This window comes from Epinephelus moara, chromosome 5 (genome assembly GCF_006386435.1).
Source record: "Epinephelus moara isolate mb chromosome 5, YSFRI_EMoa_1.0, whole genome shotgun sequence".
NCBI classification, from domain to species: domain Eukaryota; kingdom Metazoa; phylum Chordata; class Actinopteri; order Perciformes; family Serranidae; genus Epinephelus; species Epinephelus moara.
In genome coordinates, this window is record NC_065510.1 from 28,114,205 (window position 1) to 28,132,589 (window position 18,385).

The 18,385-nt window shown below is 39.9% G+C and overlaps 2 protein-coding genes across 3 annotated transcripts in view; one reads left to right on the forward strand and one right to left on the reverse strand.

Moving 5' to 3' along the window:
* Positions 1–17,600, forward strand: LOC126390482 (Kv channel-interacting protein 2-like). 2 transcript variants are annotated; one of them, XM_050044811.1, is made up of 9 exons: positions 1–512; positions 10,484–10,586; positions 10,745–10,865; positions 10,967–11,036; positions 12,002–12,072; positions 12,653–12,760; positions 12,849–12,953; positions 14,643–14,705; positions 14,824–17,600. In XM_050044811.1, exons 1-9 carry the CDS (start codon positions 440–442, stop codon positions 14,869–14,871), a joined length of 762 nt encoding a protein of 253 aa, XP_049900768.1. In that variant the 5' UTR covers positions 1–439; the 3' UTR covers positions 14,872–17,600. The 2 variants fall into 2 exon arrangements, with proteins under 2 accessions (XP_049900768.1, XP_049900769.1); XM_050044812.1 differs by lacking the exon at positions 14,643–14,705.
* jupa (junction plakoglobin a) overlaps positions 16,891–18,385 on the reverse strand; it is a 24,439-nt gene continuing 22,944 nt past the window's right edge. Inside the window, exon 16 of the mRNA XM_050044805.1 lies at positions 16,891–17,981. The gene's annotated coding sequence lies outside the window, so the exon portion shown is untranslated. The remainder of the gene's footprint in view (positions 17,982–18,385) is intronic.

Here is an 18,385-nt window from a genome sequence, read left to right on the forward strand (position 1 = left end):
GGCACTGCCTCTCTCTTGCTTCATCACTCCTCTTCCTCTCTCCTCTCAGCTGTGTCTCCTCTCTCAGCTCGGACACATACAGATGCAGCTGACAGGCGGACTCTTTGTCATTTGTTTGGATCTTTGGATCAGCAAAGTGAAGTCATCAGCTTTCTGCTGCTGATCAACAACCTTTAACTCACACAGCCTCTCCAAGTGACCGTGAAGCGCCAACTGTGGATGTGAGCGCGCGCTGGTGCTGAGCAGGAGGAGAGTTTGGATAAAGAGACACGAGCTTTTCCACGGACTTTTACCCTTTTTGCCGTCCCTCTATCTTCGATCACACACCGGCTGATGCTTGCGGGAAAGTGAAATGCAAACAGGAGTGAAGTCGTAGACGAGCTGCGGCTCCGACGCGCGCACAGATCCTGCAGGTTCAGCGGTGAGACCCGAGACAAACATGAAATCCAGGAGTCAGGACCAGAGTTTGTCTGACTCCAGAGAGCTGGACAGATCTTACGACCCACTTACAGGTACATCAATCTTTGTCATCTTTTCTTTTCTTTTTAAAATATGGGAACAATTGCTGGATTTGCAGCTGTTTGCTGACCTGGCTGAGATTTCCTGTGACTGTGCGCTCATCAAAGTTTGCTTTGGTTTTGTCAAAAGAATAAACTGCCACATAGGTATAGTAGACGACTCATGGTAATTTTAAAGAAGTACAGTGCCTTTTAAGATCTTAGCTCTGTCAAAAAGAAAATTTAAAACAGCACTAAAGTAGTGTTTAATACACCACAATCCTGTTTCATCATCTGTCTGCAATGTGACAATCAAGCAGCCTCATTATCACAACTTAGTCAATCATTTTTGGATGAACTTTGCATCATTGCTCTCTTGTCTGCTATTGTAAAAGAATATGTAGCCTACTAATATTTATTTTAAAAAAACAGCCTGGTTGCATCACGCAGAGGTCATCATGGGCTCAGCATCATGCAGGTCAAGTCAACAGGAAAATAAAGACACAAGAGGCTTTGTGAAATATATGAAATATGAGGGGTGGTCTGTCGTAAAAGATGTTGCAGTGAGTTCATATGCTTCTAAATATAAATACTGGATATAAAGCAAACATGTCCACATGGCTATATGTTTGCATGACATCAGTCACATTAGTTAGAAGACTGCAGTCTGTATGTGGAGCAAAGGAATGGACCAGAAATAGCAGTAGAGCTATAAAATAATAGGTATAACATTAGTTTGAAAACATGTTTTGCATTCTCCATACTGATGTTTGATCATAGTAATGCTGACATGAATAGTTGATTAATCAATTAGTTGGCAGACATTCTGAAAATCAATAAAGTGTTGAAGACATTTATCAAGAAAAGCCAAAGAATTTCTTGTTTTATCTTCTAAAATCTGAAAATGTACTTCCTTTTTTCATTGTAGGTTGAATATCTTTGGCTTCTAGGAAAACTGTGGTCGACATATTGAAGGGATTAAATGATTACTATGTTGTCAGAAATATTCAACAGATTGATCGATGATGAGAATAGACATTAGTGGTGACTCTAATTAACAAATCCATGATGTTAGTGTTGGTCATACTGTACATATCGACATGTTTCTTTTCATGAGATGCTCTAAAAGTGAAGCACAAACGACCAACTGCACAGTGGTGATAGCTGATATTGCACTGATGCTCTCCCTCTAATGAAAGAAAAAACAAAAGCTCAATGTGCTTCACAAAAACATGAAAACAACTTCATATTACAACTGCAAGTCACATCTTATCGGTTTCTTATTATCTAATATTACACATGTCAGCGTCTGTCTTTACAGTCTTTTATTTTCCTCATGAGTGCTTACAAAGACACGTCTCTTTAGAGATCAGTGAGCGTCTCAGTGTATATCACTCTCTCCCTCACACACACACACATACACACACACACACTTGGTGCTGTCTTTCTTGTGACACTTCCCAAAATAGTCTTTTCCTTTAAAAATAAATGTGTAAAAATAACTTCAGACGGGCGCAGTGCTGTTACCATTCAGTTTGCAGGATGTTTCTAAACCTCTGTATTGAACGTGGGCAGATGTTATACAGATGGAGGCTTATTTAATGACTGATAGTTGTAGCCGGCACAATAGCCGGTGTGATAGGTTAACCAAACAGTGAACAGGTGCATGAACACAGAGGCTTTAGGGGGCGTTCAGGACGCACAAACAAACCTTTTTATTAAAGAGTGAAGCACAGGGGCGCCGTGGTGCTTAACAGCCTGAGGCACCAAACTGCAGCCTTTACTGCTTGACTCTATTGTACCTGTCATATAAAGCCCCAACAGTTATATTAAATGTATTGATGAATAAAGCAACAACAACCGCTTATGGAGAAAGTCTGTTAAGACTGCATTAAATGATTTATCAGGTATATCTAAGACTGAGCAGAAAGCAGTGTTTATGTGCAGCAGCTCTGCTGTTTACTCCTGGCTGTGTTCATACATTATAGATACTGGATCTTTCTCCAAGTCATCACTTTCTACACCACACTTCACATGTTACAGTGACCCTGACTGACTGACTGCTGCTGCTGCTGTGGTGGAGCTGAACCATAATGTCACTGAACCATGATGTCATCACGTGGAAAGACTGTTCTTCTTTTTAAAGCAGTAGCTCAACATTTTGGGAAATATGCTAATTTTCTTACTTGCTGAGAGTTAGGTGTCATATCTGCACTGTAAATATGAAGCTACTATGAGCAGCCAGTTAGCTTAGCTTAGCATTAAAGAGTGGACTCAGGGGGACACAGCCAGCCTGCTCTGCCCAGAGGTAACAAAATCCACCAACCAGCACCTGCTTCTTTAATCTGTACAAAACAAAACAAAACAAGGTGTAAAACTAAACATTAAGGTGTTACAGGGGGATATGTGCCAGACTTGTTCCGGAGCAGTTGTTCCTTCAGCGGAGTTGCTACTCCTGCCATAACCCTCTGCAACAAGGCAGGGGGCAGTGTAGATGTCAGTCTTAGAGGTGCTGGTAGCTAGCTGTGATGATTGAGAGCCGATACTTCTGTAGTCTATACATTGTTTTTTTGGAAAAGTCCCCCCTTGGTGAGCCTGGTCTTACTCTGAAGTCATTGAAATCCAGAGCTTGGGCAGTGACTTGCAGCATCAGAAACCAAGGAAAAAAGGCGTCATTTAACGTTGGCATGAGATGCAGCGGGACAGGGACGAAAGCGTTGAAAGTCCGACTGTGGTGGGTGAGAGGTATTGGATGGGTCCAAGAAACACAGACTTGCAGCCTGTTCTTTTTTTCCTAAACTTAGCCATGTGTGTTTGATGTCGAAGAAAAAAAATTCGTGGTGTTGTACCGACATAGTGCGTTTATGTAGAAAGACACTGTATATAAACATTAAATTTCCTGTTAATACGGAAGTGTATCTTGAAAGAAGACAATGCATGTAAAAGGCAGAGCTTGACACGGTGTTCCAGAGCGTCAGCAACCAATGCACTCAGGGTACCTTGCGCGACGCATGAGGACGTGGAGAGTCCATGACCAAACATCAATATGTGACAAGGTCAGAGTGAGAATGTGTTGGCCTGGTATATCTTTACGATTTATGTACAAATTTAGGGTTTCAGTATTGAATTTCTTGGCCTTGTTAGAGGAATTTACAAACTAGTATTGTCTCAAGTGTTGTACATGTTGTAGAATAATGTCTAGTACACCAGCTGTGACTGAACAGGCCTGCTCCTCTCTGTCTGTGTGTGTGTTTGAGAAAGGTGAGATTAGATCGATTTATATTCATGACATTTTTGTAGAGCGCTCAAGGGTGTACTTTCCTTAATGCATCAAAAACAGTCAACACTGATAACATAAATATTGCATTTATATAACACAGCTACAAAGCAGATTTCAACATAAAAGCCTCTCAGAGTTAAACAGATTTGATATCATAGGTGCCAGATGGAATTGGCTGGACTGATGAAGAGTGTATTAAGATCAATGTTGTGCAACAAATAATCAAAGCTGATTCTGTGTAAGCGATGGCTCTGTGGGCCACATGAGGTCAAATGAGTGGATATAAACCTCTGCGACAGTCACTGGGGAGCTCACGATGTCAGGGGAAGAGACAGAGTGTAAATGTTAATGTGTGTGTGTCCATGGTCTGGATGAGATGGACATAATCTGAACCATGTCCTTTCTGAGGATTATGATAAGCACAGAGGCAGTTGCCAGGGCAACATTAGTTTACAAACATTCATTTAGCGCTGCATGATCAAACTGAAGCTGCCGCCACCTCCCAAATAAACTCTAGATGCTACCAGTGGCACAGAGTTTGGATTTAGGGTCGTGATAAAGGAGCAGTTTAAGTGTTTTTGTAAGCATTTACAACTTTTTACCCAATAATATTATGATTAATAAATTATTCTCCTTTAATTCACAGATTAATAATAAACTCTTAAAATAGATTGGCAAATTATGAGTGAACATATAAAAACAAAGGTTCCTTTCTTTACTTATTCCTCACTAACATATGCTTGCCTTTTCTTTTAAGCTCAAAGTCAGGAAGAAAAATTAACTTTTGTGAAGAAAGTTTGGTCTTTTATAGGCCCATAGAGGAAACTGAAGTGGAGTTTCTCTGTGGATCTGGGAGATTTTGAGAGAACTGTTTTTTAAAAATGATGAACTAATGAAAGCACAGTCTTACTGGGAGTTTTTTTTTTCTCAGAAAATCAAGAAAAAAACTCATTATGTGTAAAAACATACATGCGGCTGCCACTTTGAGCGGCTTTAATCATTCCACTGTGATTAACTTTATCTCCCAAGTCAATATTTTAAAACCCTTTTTTTTCTTTTCACCAGAAGCTTGCCTGATTAAAAGCCCATCGATTAGGCCCACTTCATACGTTTGAGATTTGGGATTATCAGCAAATATTCTGACTGGATATTTCTACCCTCAACATCGATTTATGCTCCTACAGTAAGCCAGCTAAAGGGGTTCAGCACATAATAAAGTTCTCAATAAGCAACTTTTAATTCCTATATAAGTATAACTTGTTGTAAAGACATACCCCAAAAGCAGTGATGACTCTGACGACTCCTCTTCAAAGCCTTGCGGCCCTCCTTTTTATGAGTTTCTTCATTCCTCTCAGTGTCTCTTGCTTTTCTTCATCCACAGTTTAAGTATTTTCAGCCGGAGTTGTTTGCACCAGTGGATAAAAGGTGCGGATAAAAGAGTCTTTAAATGTGTTGATAACAGCAGGGAAGAGTGTATTGATCGGCCTCAGAGGGCTGCAATTGTTAAAATTGATTCACAGGATCAAAGTCACCCAGAGGGTCTCCAGAACAGAAGAAAGGCTGCTGGATGAGCTCAGCACCTGCTGAAATAACTGTTGAGTCAGTGCGATTCATCAGTCGAACCCTGGAGATATTCAGGAGATACTCGATGATCAGTTTGTGCTGTGGGACCGGTAAAAGGTTACTGACTGCAACAAGCTGCAGCACATATTAAAGAAATACTTCACCCACAGAATGATCATTTGTATATCAGGCACTCGATCACCTCATGCTACGATGAATTCAGGAGGAAAATGTTGTTTTTCTAGTATGCTTCCACGGTGAATGAAGAATCCAAAAACATAAAATTCTTGATGAATTGGAGTAAAAAGGGTCCATGTACAACAACAGCAAGTTTATCAAAACATCAGTTTACAAACTCTCACACAACTCTCGCAGTATAATCCAAGTCTCATTTAGGCTCCAATCACACAGAAAGTGTTTTGCAGGTTTCAAAATGTGAGGTGCACCGCACTGCCTTTTTAAAAACTGAATACCACTAGTATTGCTGCGCCTCTTTATTGTTGCCAGGCAACCACAGACTCACCTCCTTATTCTAACCTTCTCATGTAATCAATCTACAGTTTATTTATTGTATTTTATTTATTGTATCTAGTTCCTAAAATGGACAGGCACAGGGTACCTGCTGCAGCTCTGTTCGAGGGTGAGAGGCTGTCAGTAAATAGTTTATTGCACACAGGGAGACGGAGATCTGTGTGGGGACATGAGACCCTAAAAAAGAGGGTGGATCTCGGGGAGTACCACCAGTTGGTCCAGGAGCTTCTCCTCCATGATGGCTATTTCCAGGCATATTTTAGGATGACTCGGAGGCAGTTTGACAACCTGCTGTCTATCGTCGGGCCAAATAGCTCTGGGTATCCAGCAACTGTAAACTTGTTGTCGTCACCACCACAGAAGACCCGCCTCTCAAATCATCCCATTGGACAATGAGTAAAAAGAGGTGATGTGGGGCGTTTTTCCGCTTTGAGTTGAAGTTTTTTCAACTCAAGAAGTTCAGAGCGATCGGAATGATCGCTTCATTCTTATTAAAAACAATTACAAAAAGTCACCTTTAGCTGCTAAAACGCTTTCTGTGTGATCAGGGCCTTATGCAGTCATACTTCCTGAACACGTGCATTTTTGCTTAATCCTTACTGTTTAAAAAGCTTCTGCATAAACAGTCTCACACACTGAAAAGTAGGATGCCTGGGCAAGCGCACCACAAGCGTTTCAACTCATCTCAACAGAATGCATAAGCAGAGTTCAACTGCATGCTCTTGCCCAGGTGTGCTACCTGTATGCAGAAGCTTTTTAAATAGTTTGGTTTGTGTTTGGGAAGCACTGAGCTTACGACTGGATAAATGAGACTTGGATTATACTGACGGAGTTGTGTGAGAGTTTATAAACCAATGTTTTGATATAGTTTTGCTGCTGTTGAACATGGACCCCTTTTAATCCAATTCATTAAGAATTTTCTCAGTTTCTGGATTCTTCGTTTGCCGTGATGGCATGCGAGAAAAATAAAGATGTCTTCACGAATCCAGCATAACATGAGGTTAGTAACTTATATACAAATAATCATGTTGTGGGTGAAGTGTTCCTTTAAGTATGTTTCATTTGCTGATAAACATCATAAATACAGTGGACAAACTTTATATGAGCTAACAGTGAGGGGCATGTATTTTTACATTCTGTCCAGCTGATGTTTATGATGTTATATAACAGCCTGAACAGTGCTTCAGCTGCTGAGCCAGACATCAATATGCTGCCTTACCTCTCTAAGAACGACCCCCCCGCTCTGTTTTTGTTGGATTACTATGCAGACAAGTCACATCAAACATCTGCTCTTAAAAAGCATTTGAATAACGTAGATAATAGATATAATATCTGCCCTGCGCTCTGTTATGTCTAAAAATATCAGTTGGAGAGAAAGAAAAAACAGCGACTTTTTTTGTTGTTGTCTCCATCTTCCTGTAAAATGGTTCCCCAGCTTAAAATAAAAATCGTTTAATTTATGGTTTTATTTTTCTGCATCAAAAGCTGAGATGTTTGTGTCATCCTCCTCGCCTGTGTGTGCGTGTGTGTGTGTGTGTGTGTGTGTGTGTGTGCGTGTGTGTGTGAGAGAGGACCTGTAAAGCTTTGTTTGTTTTTCCACAGTTGAGCAGCTGCTGTATTTGATAGTATGATTGACATATCCTACATTAAGGCAGGGCAGCAACTGGTGTGTTCCTACAGAATGGAATCACATTAATAGTTTATACTTATTTACAGAAGCTGTATGCACACAGTCGGCAGATTAGGATATATATTTTTCTCCGTGACATAACATAAAGGAGTAAGTGAGAAGTTTTTAGTGAATGCATCTGATATGCCCCTCAGCCAAACACTGAATCCCTGTGTTGCTGCAGTGCAGCTGTTCAGCTGTTGTTGGAGACATTTCTCAGGTGTGAATATTGGAGTTTCATCCTGCACTGCTGCTGCTACTGCTGCTGTATGTAAGACTGTAATTTGATTCTTGTGTACTTTACATTACTGATAATCATGTTCCAAACACCTCTGAGATACTAACAGAGTCAAAAACAAGTCTGATTTTGAACATGATCTATTTACTTATTGTTGAAGTTATCACGTTGTAATAAAGGTGTTGTTAGCTGCCCCGGCTTCAAACAATACTGTCAATGTGTTTACATATTTATAAGAAAATTCAAGATTGTGGAGATGGCTTCATGAGTATCTGCCTCACCCACGGTTGGAAGAAGTAAAAGTGCTGAATCAAAAATCTACTCAGGCAAAAGTAATAAAGTATTAAGACCGGAATATACTTAAAGCACCAGAAATAAAAGTATGCAGAATGGCCCATTTAATAATAGTATATATTACTGGATTATGAGCAGTGCATTAATGTGTACATCACTTTAATGTTGCAGCTGGTAACTGTGGTGCTCATTTTAACCACTGTATACACTGCCTGCCATCTTAAACTATAATAATATGTGTGATATATGAATTTATTAGCTGATTTATATTTAGTTTAAATAATCTGAATCTGCAAAGTAGTAACTGAAGTTATCAAATAAAAGAGGAGTTAAAAGTAAAATATTTACCTTCAAAATGTTGTGGAGTAGAAGTATAAAGCAGCAGGAAATGGAAATACTCAAGTAAAGTACAAGTACCTCAACAGTTGACTCATGTACAGTACTCGAGTACATAGTTACATTCCACCACTGGTCTGTGAGATGTTTCAGTGCAGCATCTTATTTAAATTACAGGTTTTATACATTCCTCCCCATCGTTCAGTCACCTGTATCAGTATTCTCATCACAGGTTTCACTGATTCACAGACTGCATCATTAGAACATCAGGTCCACTGGTTTTCTCTCTGAGTAGCAGTGGGAGTGAAGGTGTATAACATCAAACAGGTCGCTCCATCCGTCTGTTTTAGTCTCCTGCAGTGCTCAGAGTTGCCTCCTGCCTGCGTTTTGTTTATCCTTTCTCTGACTTTGAGGCTCTGGACAGTTGAGTATGATCTGACTGCAGGTCTACACTGTCCTCTAGTGGTAGGAGATAACACGTGAAGGTCTGAGGATGCAAAATCAGCAATTGTTAGTGTGGGCTTCTGTCAGCATTATTGCTGCTGTCCAGCATCTCATGTCTACAGTATCTGTTTCTGTTTGTCCTTGGGTTGTTCTGGGTCGATGTAAAGTATCTGTGGCTGATTTTGGATAGGAGAGATAACAAAACAAGATGCCTCCAGTAAGTGAGAGCAAGTGAGACCTTGACACAAAGATTTAGGAGCAGGCAAAGCTTCAGGCTGAAGATGGATAAATGGGAAGATTTACAGTAGCAGGTGTGTCAGCCTGGGAGCCAGGGAGGAGGGGAGGAGTCGCTCATTCGAAAAATACAGGAAAACTTAATTTCATTCTGTTCAGTGAAGCTTGCAAAGGTTTTTTTATTCCCTCAATATTGAGATTATTGTATAAAGATCACAGAGTGAGAAGTAATGTATGATGTACAATGTTTATTGGATGAAGTTAGTTCAGTTTTATGGCTGTTGAGATGACAGTTAGCTGCACCTACACACAGACAGGGAGCTGTGTGTAGGTGCAGAGAATCCTGTAGTGGTGTCTGTAAAGGCCGATAGACCATATTACTGTTACAGCAAGGAGTCAAGACAGTGTGTGTGTGTGTGTGTGTGTGTGTGTTCTTTCTCATCTTGAAACACTTAAAGGTCCAATGTGTAGGATTGTGTTTTCTTTAGTTGATAATCTGAATCCTAAAATCTGGAAAATAAGAATCATTGCGTTTTCACTACCTTAAAATGATCTGTTTACTGAGCAGGTGCTCTTCCAGGCCAGTGAAGGCCACTGTCGATTTTACTACATGCTTGGAAAGAGTGAGTGGAGGAGTATTCAGTGGGTTGCAATCTACAACCTCACTGCTAGATGTCACTAAATCCTACTTACTGTTCCTTTAAACCTGAACCAATCATTAGAAACTCATGCTGTGCATCCAAGCTTGGTTCAAACTCTCAGAACTTTATTCTATATTCTACAAAGTTTCTACAGTATCTGAACTAAGATGGTGAACATGGTAATCATCACACATGCTTAGACATCAGCATGTTAGCATTGTCATTGTGAACATTTTAGCTTGCCCACATTAGCATTTGGCTAAAACATTTTACCACCTTATTTAAATTAGCTGATATAGTTGGCCCAATACAGTTCTTAATTTCATTTTGCTTAAAACTAAACTAAATGTATTTATTACTGGCAGGTGCATCATATAAAATATATTGTATTTTAAGACACCTTTTGGTTAATAAATAATATGAAATGAAACTTCACATTTTTTCCATAGATAGTATATCTAAAAACAAAGAATGACATGTAGATGACACTCTGTATGACTCTGTCTCTCAGACGTCAGTCATGTGTCACTTCACTCAGCCCTCTCTCGCTGGCTGCTATCCAAGCAGCTTTGATCCGATGGGTCGTACTGGTTCAAAGCCAGGTCAGCAAACTAATTTGTGCGCACTAAGTTGCATGGAAAAGTGATTAGAAGTATTTGAGCCTGGTCTGGCCAGTGTTTCATCTATCCATCGTGGTGTTCCCAGTGTGGGCCGCTCTGTCTGCCTCTAATCTCTGCTGTGATTGGTTGTTTTCAGGTAATCCACCATCCAAACCCAATAAAAAGACCATAAAGCAGCGCTTCCTCAAACTTCTCCCCTGCTATCGCTCTGGCTCCAGTTCTTCAACGTCTCAAAGCAAGTGTCACGACACACAGAAAATGAATTACTGATACTTATGCTTTTCCTTTCTTTATTTTCACTGCTGTCTTTTTTTCTCTGGGCAAGGCCTTTCATGTACACACTAGTGTATCTTAGGGAGTGATTATTTCATCTCTCTCCATCCCTACATGCAGGAAGTTCAAGTGATGATGCTGAACTGTCGACGGTGTGTTACCGACCGGAGGGGCTCGACCGTCTCGTACAGCAGACCAACTTCAGCAAGAAGGAGCTGCAGGTCCTCTACCGGGGATTCAAAAACGTCAGTCTAAGACAAATAAAAAAATATTATTTATATGCATGAGAAAGCCTGTGTGTGTGTGTTTCACTGAAATATAAGTTTGTGTTTTTTCTTTTCCGCAGGAGTGTCCCAGCGGTGTGGTGAATGAAGAGACTTTCAAAAGCATCTACTCCCAGTTCTTCCCTCAGGGAGGTCAGTCAGGTCCTCATTATTCAACTCATGCTTTTGATCTTTATTTAACATGTATTTTGCCAGAATTTTAACTGCATTTTTCTGGTATTAAGATAGTCCTAATAGAAACCAGCAGGAGCTTTTAATGAGGAAAAGATGTGTCTTTCATGCTCATTGGTTGAGTTTGTGGGTCTTTATTCCAGTCAAACGCTACAGGAAAAATTATTTCCCTGTCCCAGTTCCTGCTTTCCTCTTTAAACTGTGCTCATCATCATTAGTGCATTAGTTTTTGCTTATTAGACTGACAGTCTATTGAAGTCCACCTCCTGGGCACTGCTGAGGCGCCCTGGAGCAAGACACTCAAACTCCCCCTGCTCGAAGCGCCTGACCAAGGCAGCCCTCTCCTTGACATCTCTCCATTTAATATTGTTTGTTTCGGGCCTGTGTGTGTATGACAACAGGGTAGAAAAAATTGGATTTCCCCTCAGGGATTAATAAAGTATATCATCTTCTTCTGTTTGGTCAAATAAGATCTTTAACTTGTAAAATAAAGTTCAGAAATAATTTCATAGCCTGTGTATTACTATATAGTAGCCTTTATTAAACCTGTAAAAAATTACATTAAGTTAAAGTTTGTGAATGTGGTGAAAAGATTTGCAGTTGTAGGAAAAATGTGACCACAGGAAACTGAGCAAAACTCTCCGCAGTTTAACTTCAACCCTGCTTTTACAACCAGAAGCACGCCCAAACGTATAACTTAAATATGTGTGGGTTTTTTTCTTTGATTAAGATATTCTTTAATGTTTCTACAACCGCAATAAATCTTTAAGTTCACAAACATTAATTTGTCATATAAAGTTTACAAAGGGTGATGTAAAACTACAGGATGTATGTTGGATTCTGAACATCATCACAAACTCAAAACCTCTCTGACTCTTATCTGAATCCAGGATTTGAATGGTCACTTTATTTTCTCTTTCCTCCAGATTCAAGTATGTACGCTCATTTCCTGTTTGAAGCTTTTGACACTCAAAACAACGGATCCGTCAGCTTTGAGGTGACTTTTCCATCTCTTCACTCTCTGCTGTCCAGACAAATGTTTATTTCCTCCATGATTTCCTTCACTTATGCGTTTTTCTCCTTTATGCTCAGGCAACTCTGTGCTTTTAAAACAGACAGCACAAAGACTCTGTCCTTCAAGGAAATAACTCTAAGATATTTTATGTATTTAAATACTTAAGGACGCATAAAGTATACATATAAATGCATTTTTCATATGGCCAGCACACAAACACAAGGTTGAATTAAAAAAGAATCTTTCTCTTAAAAACACTTCAGTATATAACTCATTGACTGTCTTTATTTTACAGAAATCAAAACTTACAGAGACCAAGAAAAGTCTCATCTTCGTAAGCACATAGTTTGTACCTGTTGCTGACAGTACCACATTAGATCTCAGAAAAGAAGAGCACTAAAACATATAATATTGGCTCAGTACTTGCAAACCACTGAAGATACAGTATTTCTCTTTCCTCTTTTACTTCCCCGTTCCTCTTGCTTTCATCTTTTGACTGACTCTGTCAGATGTGACGTTTCCTGATCTCACTCATGGCTCACTTTTCTTTCTCTTGCTGTAGGACTTTGTTGTAAGTCTGTCCATCATCTTGAGAGGCTCCATCACTGATAAACTCAACTGGGCCTTCAATCTGTACGATCTCAACAAAGACGGCTGCATCACCAGAGAGGTACTTCAACCATTCTCTCATCTCTCTGCCTGCTGTTATGTCAGCAGCTCTGATTTGATTTGTTATTTCCTCCCGTCTGTCTGTCCAGGAGATGACAGACATCATGCGCTCCATCTATGACATGATGGGGAAGTATACCTACCCCTGCATGAGGGATAACGCTCCCAAGGAGCATGTTGACAACTTCTTCCAGGTACAACACACAAATCATCAAACCAACACACCACACATCTCCCAACACTGAACTCAAACTGAGGCAAAGAATCTGTCCAAAACAACAAATGCTCCATCTATGTTTGATTTGATTTGCTTTTGCATGGTTTGATTTAAAAATTGTTTTATATCTTACCAGAACTCAGCTGAAGCATGTCACATCAGTCCCCCACAGAGTATTAGTACATCATGTTTTGTGTACTATTCATTATGCATAACAACAGGCAGTGCTGTCCATTTAACCAGAGGACAGGGAAAGACTTTAGGTCGATGTTTTATGAACAGGTCCCTCATTGAGTTATATCTCTATGCAGTAATCTCTGCTGCTGCCAGTTTCAGGCTGCACCACTGATCAATGCCAGAAATGTTTCATATGGGTGGGCAAATATATTCTCATCCCATCCATCTTGACGGTTGCGGGGGGGCTGGAGCCTATCCCAGCCGACACTGGGCGAGAGGCTGACTATCACAGGGCGACACATAGAGACAGACAACCATTCATGCTCACATTCACACCTACGGACAATTTAGAGTCACCAATTAACCTGCATGTCTTTGGACTGTGGGAGGAAGCTGGAGCACCCGGAGAAAACCCACGCTGACACTGGGAGAACATGTAAACTCCGCACAGAAGGGCTCCCCCGCCCGGGATTCGAACCAGAAACCTTCTCGCCTTGAGGCAACAGTGCTAACCACCGTGCCCAACTCATTAAATACCGCTGCTCTACCAGTGGACATACACATCAAAATGTGACACGCTTCATCTGTTTTGGAGTTCATTAGTGGCGTGTCAAGACATGCTTGTTACTTGTAAACTTCCATTTTCACAGGAAATGTACAGTGTCTACTCGTTAAATGCATAAAGTCTTTTTCAAAATAAACTTACAAAGTAGGTAAAACTAGGCAACTAAAGCATGTGATGAGGTTAAGAAAAAAACATAATGGTTTGGCTTAACACTCAGACACAAAACGAGAAAAAGAGCTGACTCTTGGTTGAAAGTCTGGCGTTTCTTTGACCCATCCACCACCTCTCTTGCCCTCCATATACGGACTTTGTTGCCATTATGTACTGCTCATACCACCATGAAGGTTGGCTCTCTTTGTATGTGTCTGACACTGATGTCCACTAACAAAGCGGTAGTATTTGATGACTTGGGGTGTGTCCCGCTGTCTCTAAAACTGATGTCTGTTATAATGGCACAAAAGATGCCTCTGTGCATCGGTCTCTGACATTGAGACCACTGACGAAGTGGTAGTATTTGACGAGTTGGGGGTGAGAACAGGCTGGGTGGCTATATGGGGCCAGTAAGTATCAGCTTGTTGAAAACTATGTCAGGATGAGTGTTAAGGAATTACATACTCACATACTTTAGTTTATTCTACAGTTAAAGGTATACTATGCAGAAATTGTCGGCTACTGTTTGCAAACAGTATCACCAGTGAAACGGGAACTGAAAGTCAACCCTAGCTTTGTCAGCTTAGTGTTTGTAGCTTCCTCTTGGATGCATGCTGCTTACAGTCTTGCACCTGGTTGTTACCTTTTTATAAAGTCCCGACCTCAGGGTGGCCGTGTTTCAGGGTGCCTGTCACCCCCTGGCCCCCCTTGGCTGCTCCACTGGGGTTACCTTTAAGTTATTTTAATCATCTGTGCCTGTGTTGCATTTTCCAGAAAATGGACAGGAACAATGATGGAGTGGTCACCATCGAGGAATTCTTAGAGACATGCCAAAAGGTCTCCTCATCCAACGATTTCAACCATTTCAAATGCTCATTTAAAGACTAACAAAACCTCCATTTACATCTGCAGCTTTCTCAGTAGTTTAACTGTTTCGTCTTGTTTCTCCATCCAGGACGAGAGCATCATGCAGTCCATGCACATGTTTGACCATGTGATCTAAAGCTTGAGAAATATAAGATTTTTCCTGCTGCCTGGAGCTCATCTAAAGTTCTTCAGCCCCCAGCCAGAGTGGACGGAGTTTCTGGGCCCTAAATAGAGTGGTGCAGGGTGCAAACAACAACGACCTGAGGATATTTTCCCCAAACCACCTTTTCTTGTGAAATGTCTTTTTATTTAAGGTGTATAGGGAGACAGCAAAGGTGGATTTTGGTGTTTTAAGGAGCTTGTATCACGACTGAAAGATTTGTGCGGACCACTTCGAACAAGAAATGTTTAATGCTGCGGAAAAGCAGCTCAATAACAACAAGCATTGATGGCTCAAAAAACAGCAGATACAGTAGGCGACAGTCGTGGCCTCTTCGCTCACACAAATGATGACTATTAACTGATCATATTTTCTCTATTGCATGAATGAATGTGCAGACACATGGAACAAATTGAACAATGCTCAAAGTGTTGTAGAGTACCACTCACTGTCTATACTCACAGTAATCCTAAGGCGGCTCTAATAACGGGATGAAAATCAAGCAATAATCTTAAAGTAACATGTTATGAAATATGTCCTCAGTGTTGTCATGGGGCTCACCACTCACATTTACTGTAATACTGTATATTGTGTCTGCATGATGTGTCTGTATCGCCTGGCCATTGAAATGTTTAATTAAAGTGTTGATATATTTTCTATATGGACGTGGTTACAATGACAATGATGAAGAAGTTGAATAAAACTACACAGTTGCTATGCAGAAGTGCATCTTTTTTTTAGTATTACTATTATTGACGAGCTGGAATATCACAGCTACTCATGCCACAGCATCTTTTGCAAAATATAACAAAGTTTTTTCTAATTAAAATCTTTTTTTTTTTTTTTAGATTTATCTCAAGAAAACCTGCAGCAGAGCCACAGAGGCAGTGTTGGATACATAATGAGAGGAGACTAGGGAGCATGAAGACATTTTGGCTTCTATTAGAAAAAAATAAACACCAATTTGACTTTTAGACAAAGCAGAATCACTACAAAAACAAAGAAAATATGACCATGTCATAAACATAGTGAGCGAGAGAAAGAAGAAGAAAAAGGCAACAATACAGATCTTAAAATTGGAGGTCCAGCAGTCTCTTTAACCTGCCCAACATGGCAAGAGCAATAGCACAAAAACACATCATCTTTGCAGGAGAGACAAACACTTACATCCTCCTGAGACCAGTGTCCTCATATGAGGACATCACATTTTGGGTTTACTTTTTTGTGCCATCTAGTGGTAGTAGGAGCACAATACACTAATCCATGTAAAAACAAGATGGCGGCCATCTCTGCAAAGCCAGTCTGCAGCTGATCCTGGTACAAAAGTGGACAAGGTCCAAAACCTGATCACATCTGCTTCAGAGACGGACTAACTTTGAACGTCATGGATCAAATCTATGGGATGTTTGAGCCAGTTTATTCTTACATAGTTTACTTACTATATACTTTTTATATGTATGTATGTGCTGCACTCTTGAAAATAAAACACTGAACAACTAAATATATAGCTTTTAATTATTAGGTTTTAATGATTTTAACTTTTTTCAATACATTTTTATTATTCTGACTGTTCTGTTTGTTTACATTCACTTATATATTTGATCATGTACCATCATTTTTGTCTAATTTTATTGTCTATTTGCCTTTGTTTTTGTTTTTACAGTAAAGCACTTTGAGCTACATCTCCTGTATGAGAAGTGCTCTATAAATAGAGTTTACTATAGTTAATATTTGGGAGAAAAAGAGAAATGACTAAATGTTTTTAAAAATGTATTGCATAGATACTGTACTGTGCAGCATTAAGACTTTCCAGAATCAAACTGATGAATGGTAAATAATGCTGGACTGTAAGCAGACCAAAAGCAGGGTTTTATTATGGGATAGATCCCAAACAAACATATCAGAATGTGCATTTTCATTGTGGCTGTAACTATAGTTTCCAGTATGATTGTAATGAATTGGAAAACAGGTAAATCATTTCAAACATGGACACCATAATGTTTAATATATCCTTTATTTTTATTAAACAAAATTTCAGTAAAAACTCTTATTAAGTAGAAAGACAAAATTCCCTGTCAGTAGTTTGCTCCAGCTGTAGGGCCGTCCCCATTAACTAAATCATCATGTCATGACTAATTAATCTATCAGTTGAAAACATCTGCAAAGAGTATCCATGTCGTTGTTGTTCTTATACAGTCACACAGGATATCTACTTTCAATTCAGTTTATAACAAAAGACATCTTTGTTAATATAATGCAGATAATGTGAACCTTTCCCAGTGAATAATTTACAAAAGATGAGAAACATTTCCTAAAAACAAACAAGCATCTTGTTTACCTACAGCTGATTACATAAGAGAGGGGGGGGCAGCCCTACACTGCTCTCTCTCTCTGAGGTCTGTCAAAGACCTCCACATCTCCTCGTTTGTTCACTCCTACTGAATTAGTGCCGCGAGAAAGATCGAGCCCGCGTGAACTAACTCTTAACTGTTGGGTCACAGCGGGAGAAAGTTGACAGTATATAGTGTCAAAACTACAGCGTAGACAGCAGTGTCTGTTACAAAGGCGTTAAGAAAGAAACAGAGCGGTGAGCAGGTGCGCCGTGCACGTTGAGCCACCTCTGGCAGTGTTTTCAACTATTACTCTCCTTTTTTTTTTCCTTTTTCTTTAAAAAAGAAAAAAAAGAAAAGAAAAAAAAGAAGGAAGCTACACGATTATCATCACAAAATAAAATCTCTTTGGCATAGAATACCCACCCGAAAGCATAAAACACACACAGACACACTCACAGACACGCTCACATGCGCGCGCACACACACACACATACACACACACACACACTCTTAAAAGGTTCTCTAACAGAAACCTACAAGCATCGTCATCGTTATAATCAGCAAAATTATGCTATAAAACAAAGTTGAGCCCTATTAAGATTATGAGTCCCGTACTCAGTGATAATTGCATATATTACATCAGGCTGAGAGCAGAGGGAATAATCTCTGCTGACCACTATATTCTCTTCTTTGTCCTTGTACATCCCATGTCAGCTCCTCTGCGTCTTTTCTACCCTCCTCTCTCCTCTGGGTCTGTGAGAGGAAAAAAGACACAATGAGGAAAAAGATCCACAAAGCCGATTTTACCACAGACAGATTGTTTCAAAGTTATTATGTTGTAGAGAAGAAACCTCAGAGACCTTTTTTTAAAATCACATATATGCCATTGTCTGCCCAAACAACGGCAAAAAAAAGTCATTTTAAGGTATTTTAAATTGTACTTTAGAGTTCATAGTTTCCTAGAAAACAATAAAAAAAATGTTGATAACTCATCCTGCGTTCGGTGGGTGGGGGCATTACTAATTGTGTATCCCATAGAAGGCTTCTTGAATTGTTATGTCCCTCCCTCATGACTATAAATTCTGCCAGTTACCAACTGGAGCAGTGCCCAGGACCTACAAGCTAACTACCAGTTATCAGTTATGGAGCGATGATGA

Bases quoted from the DNA above. Each gene is read 5' to 3' on its own strand.
- LOC126390482 (XM_050044811.1), top strand. From the start codon at position 440: ATGAAATCCAGGAGTCAGGACCAGAGTTTGTCTGACTCCAGAGAGCTG. The intron at 513-10,483 runs GTACATCAATCT...GGTTGTTTTCAG, and splicing joins ATCTTACGACCCACTTACAG to GTAATCCACCATCCAAACCC. The intron at 10,587-10,744 runs GTGTCACGACAC...ACATGCAGGAAG, and splicing joins TCTTCAACGTCTCAAAGCAA to TTCAAGTGATGATGCTGAAC.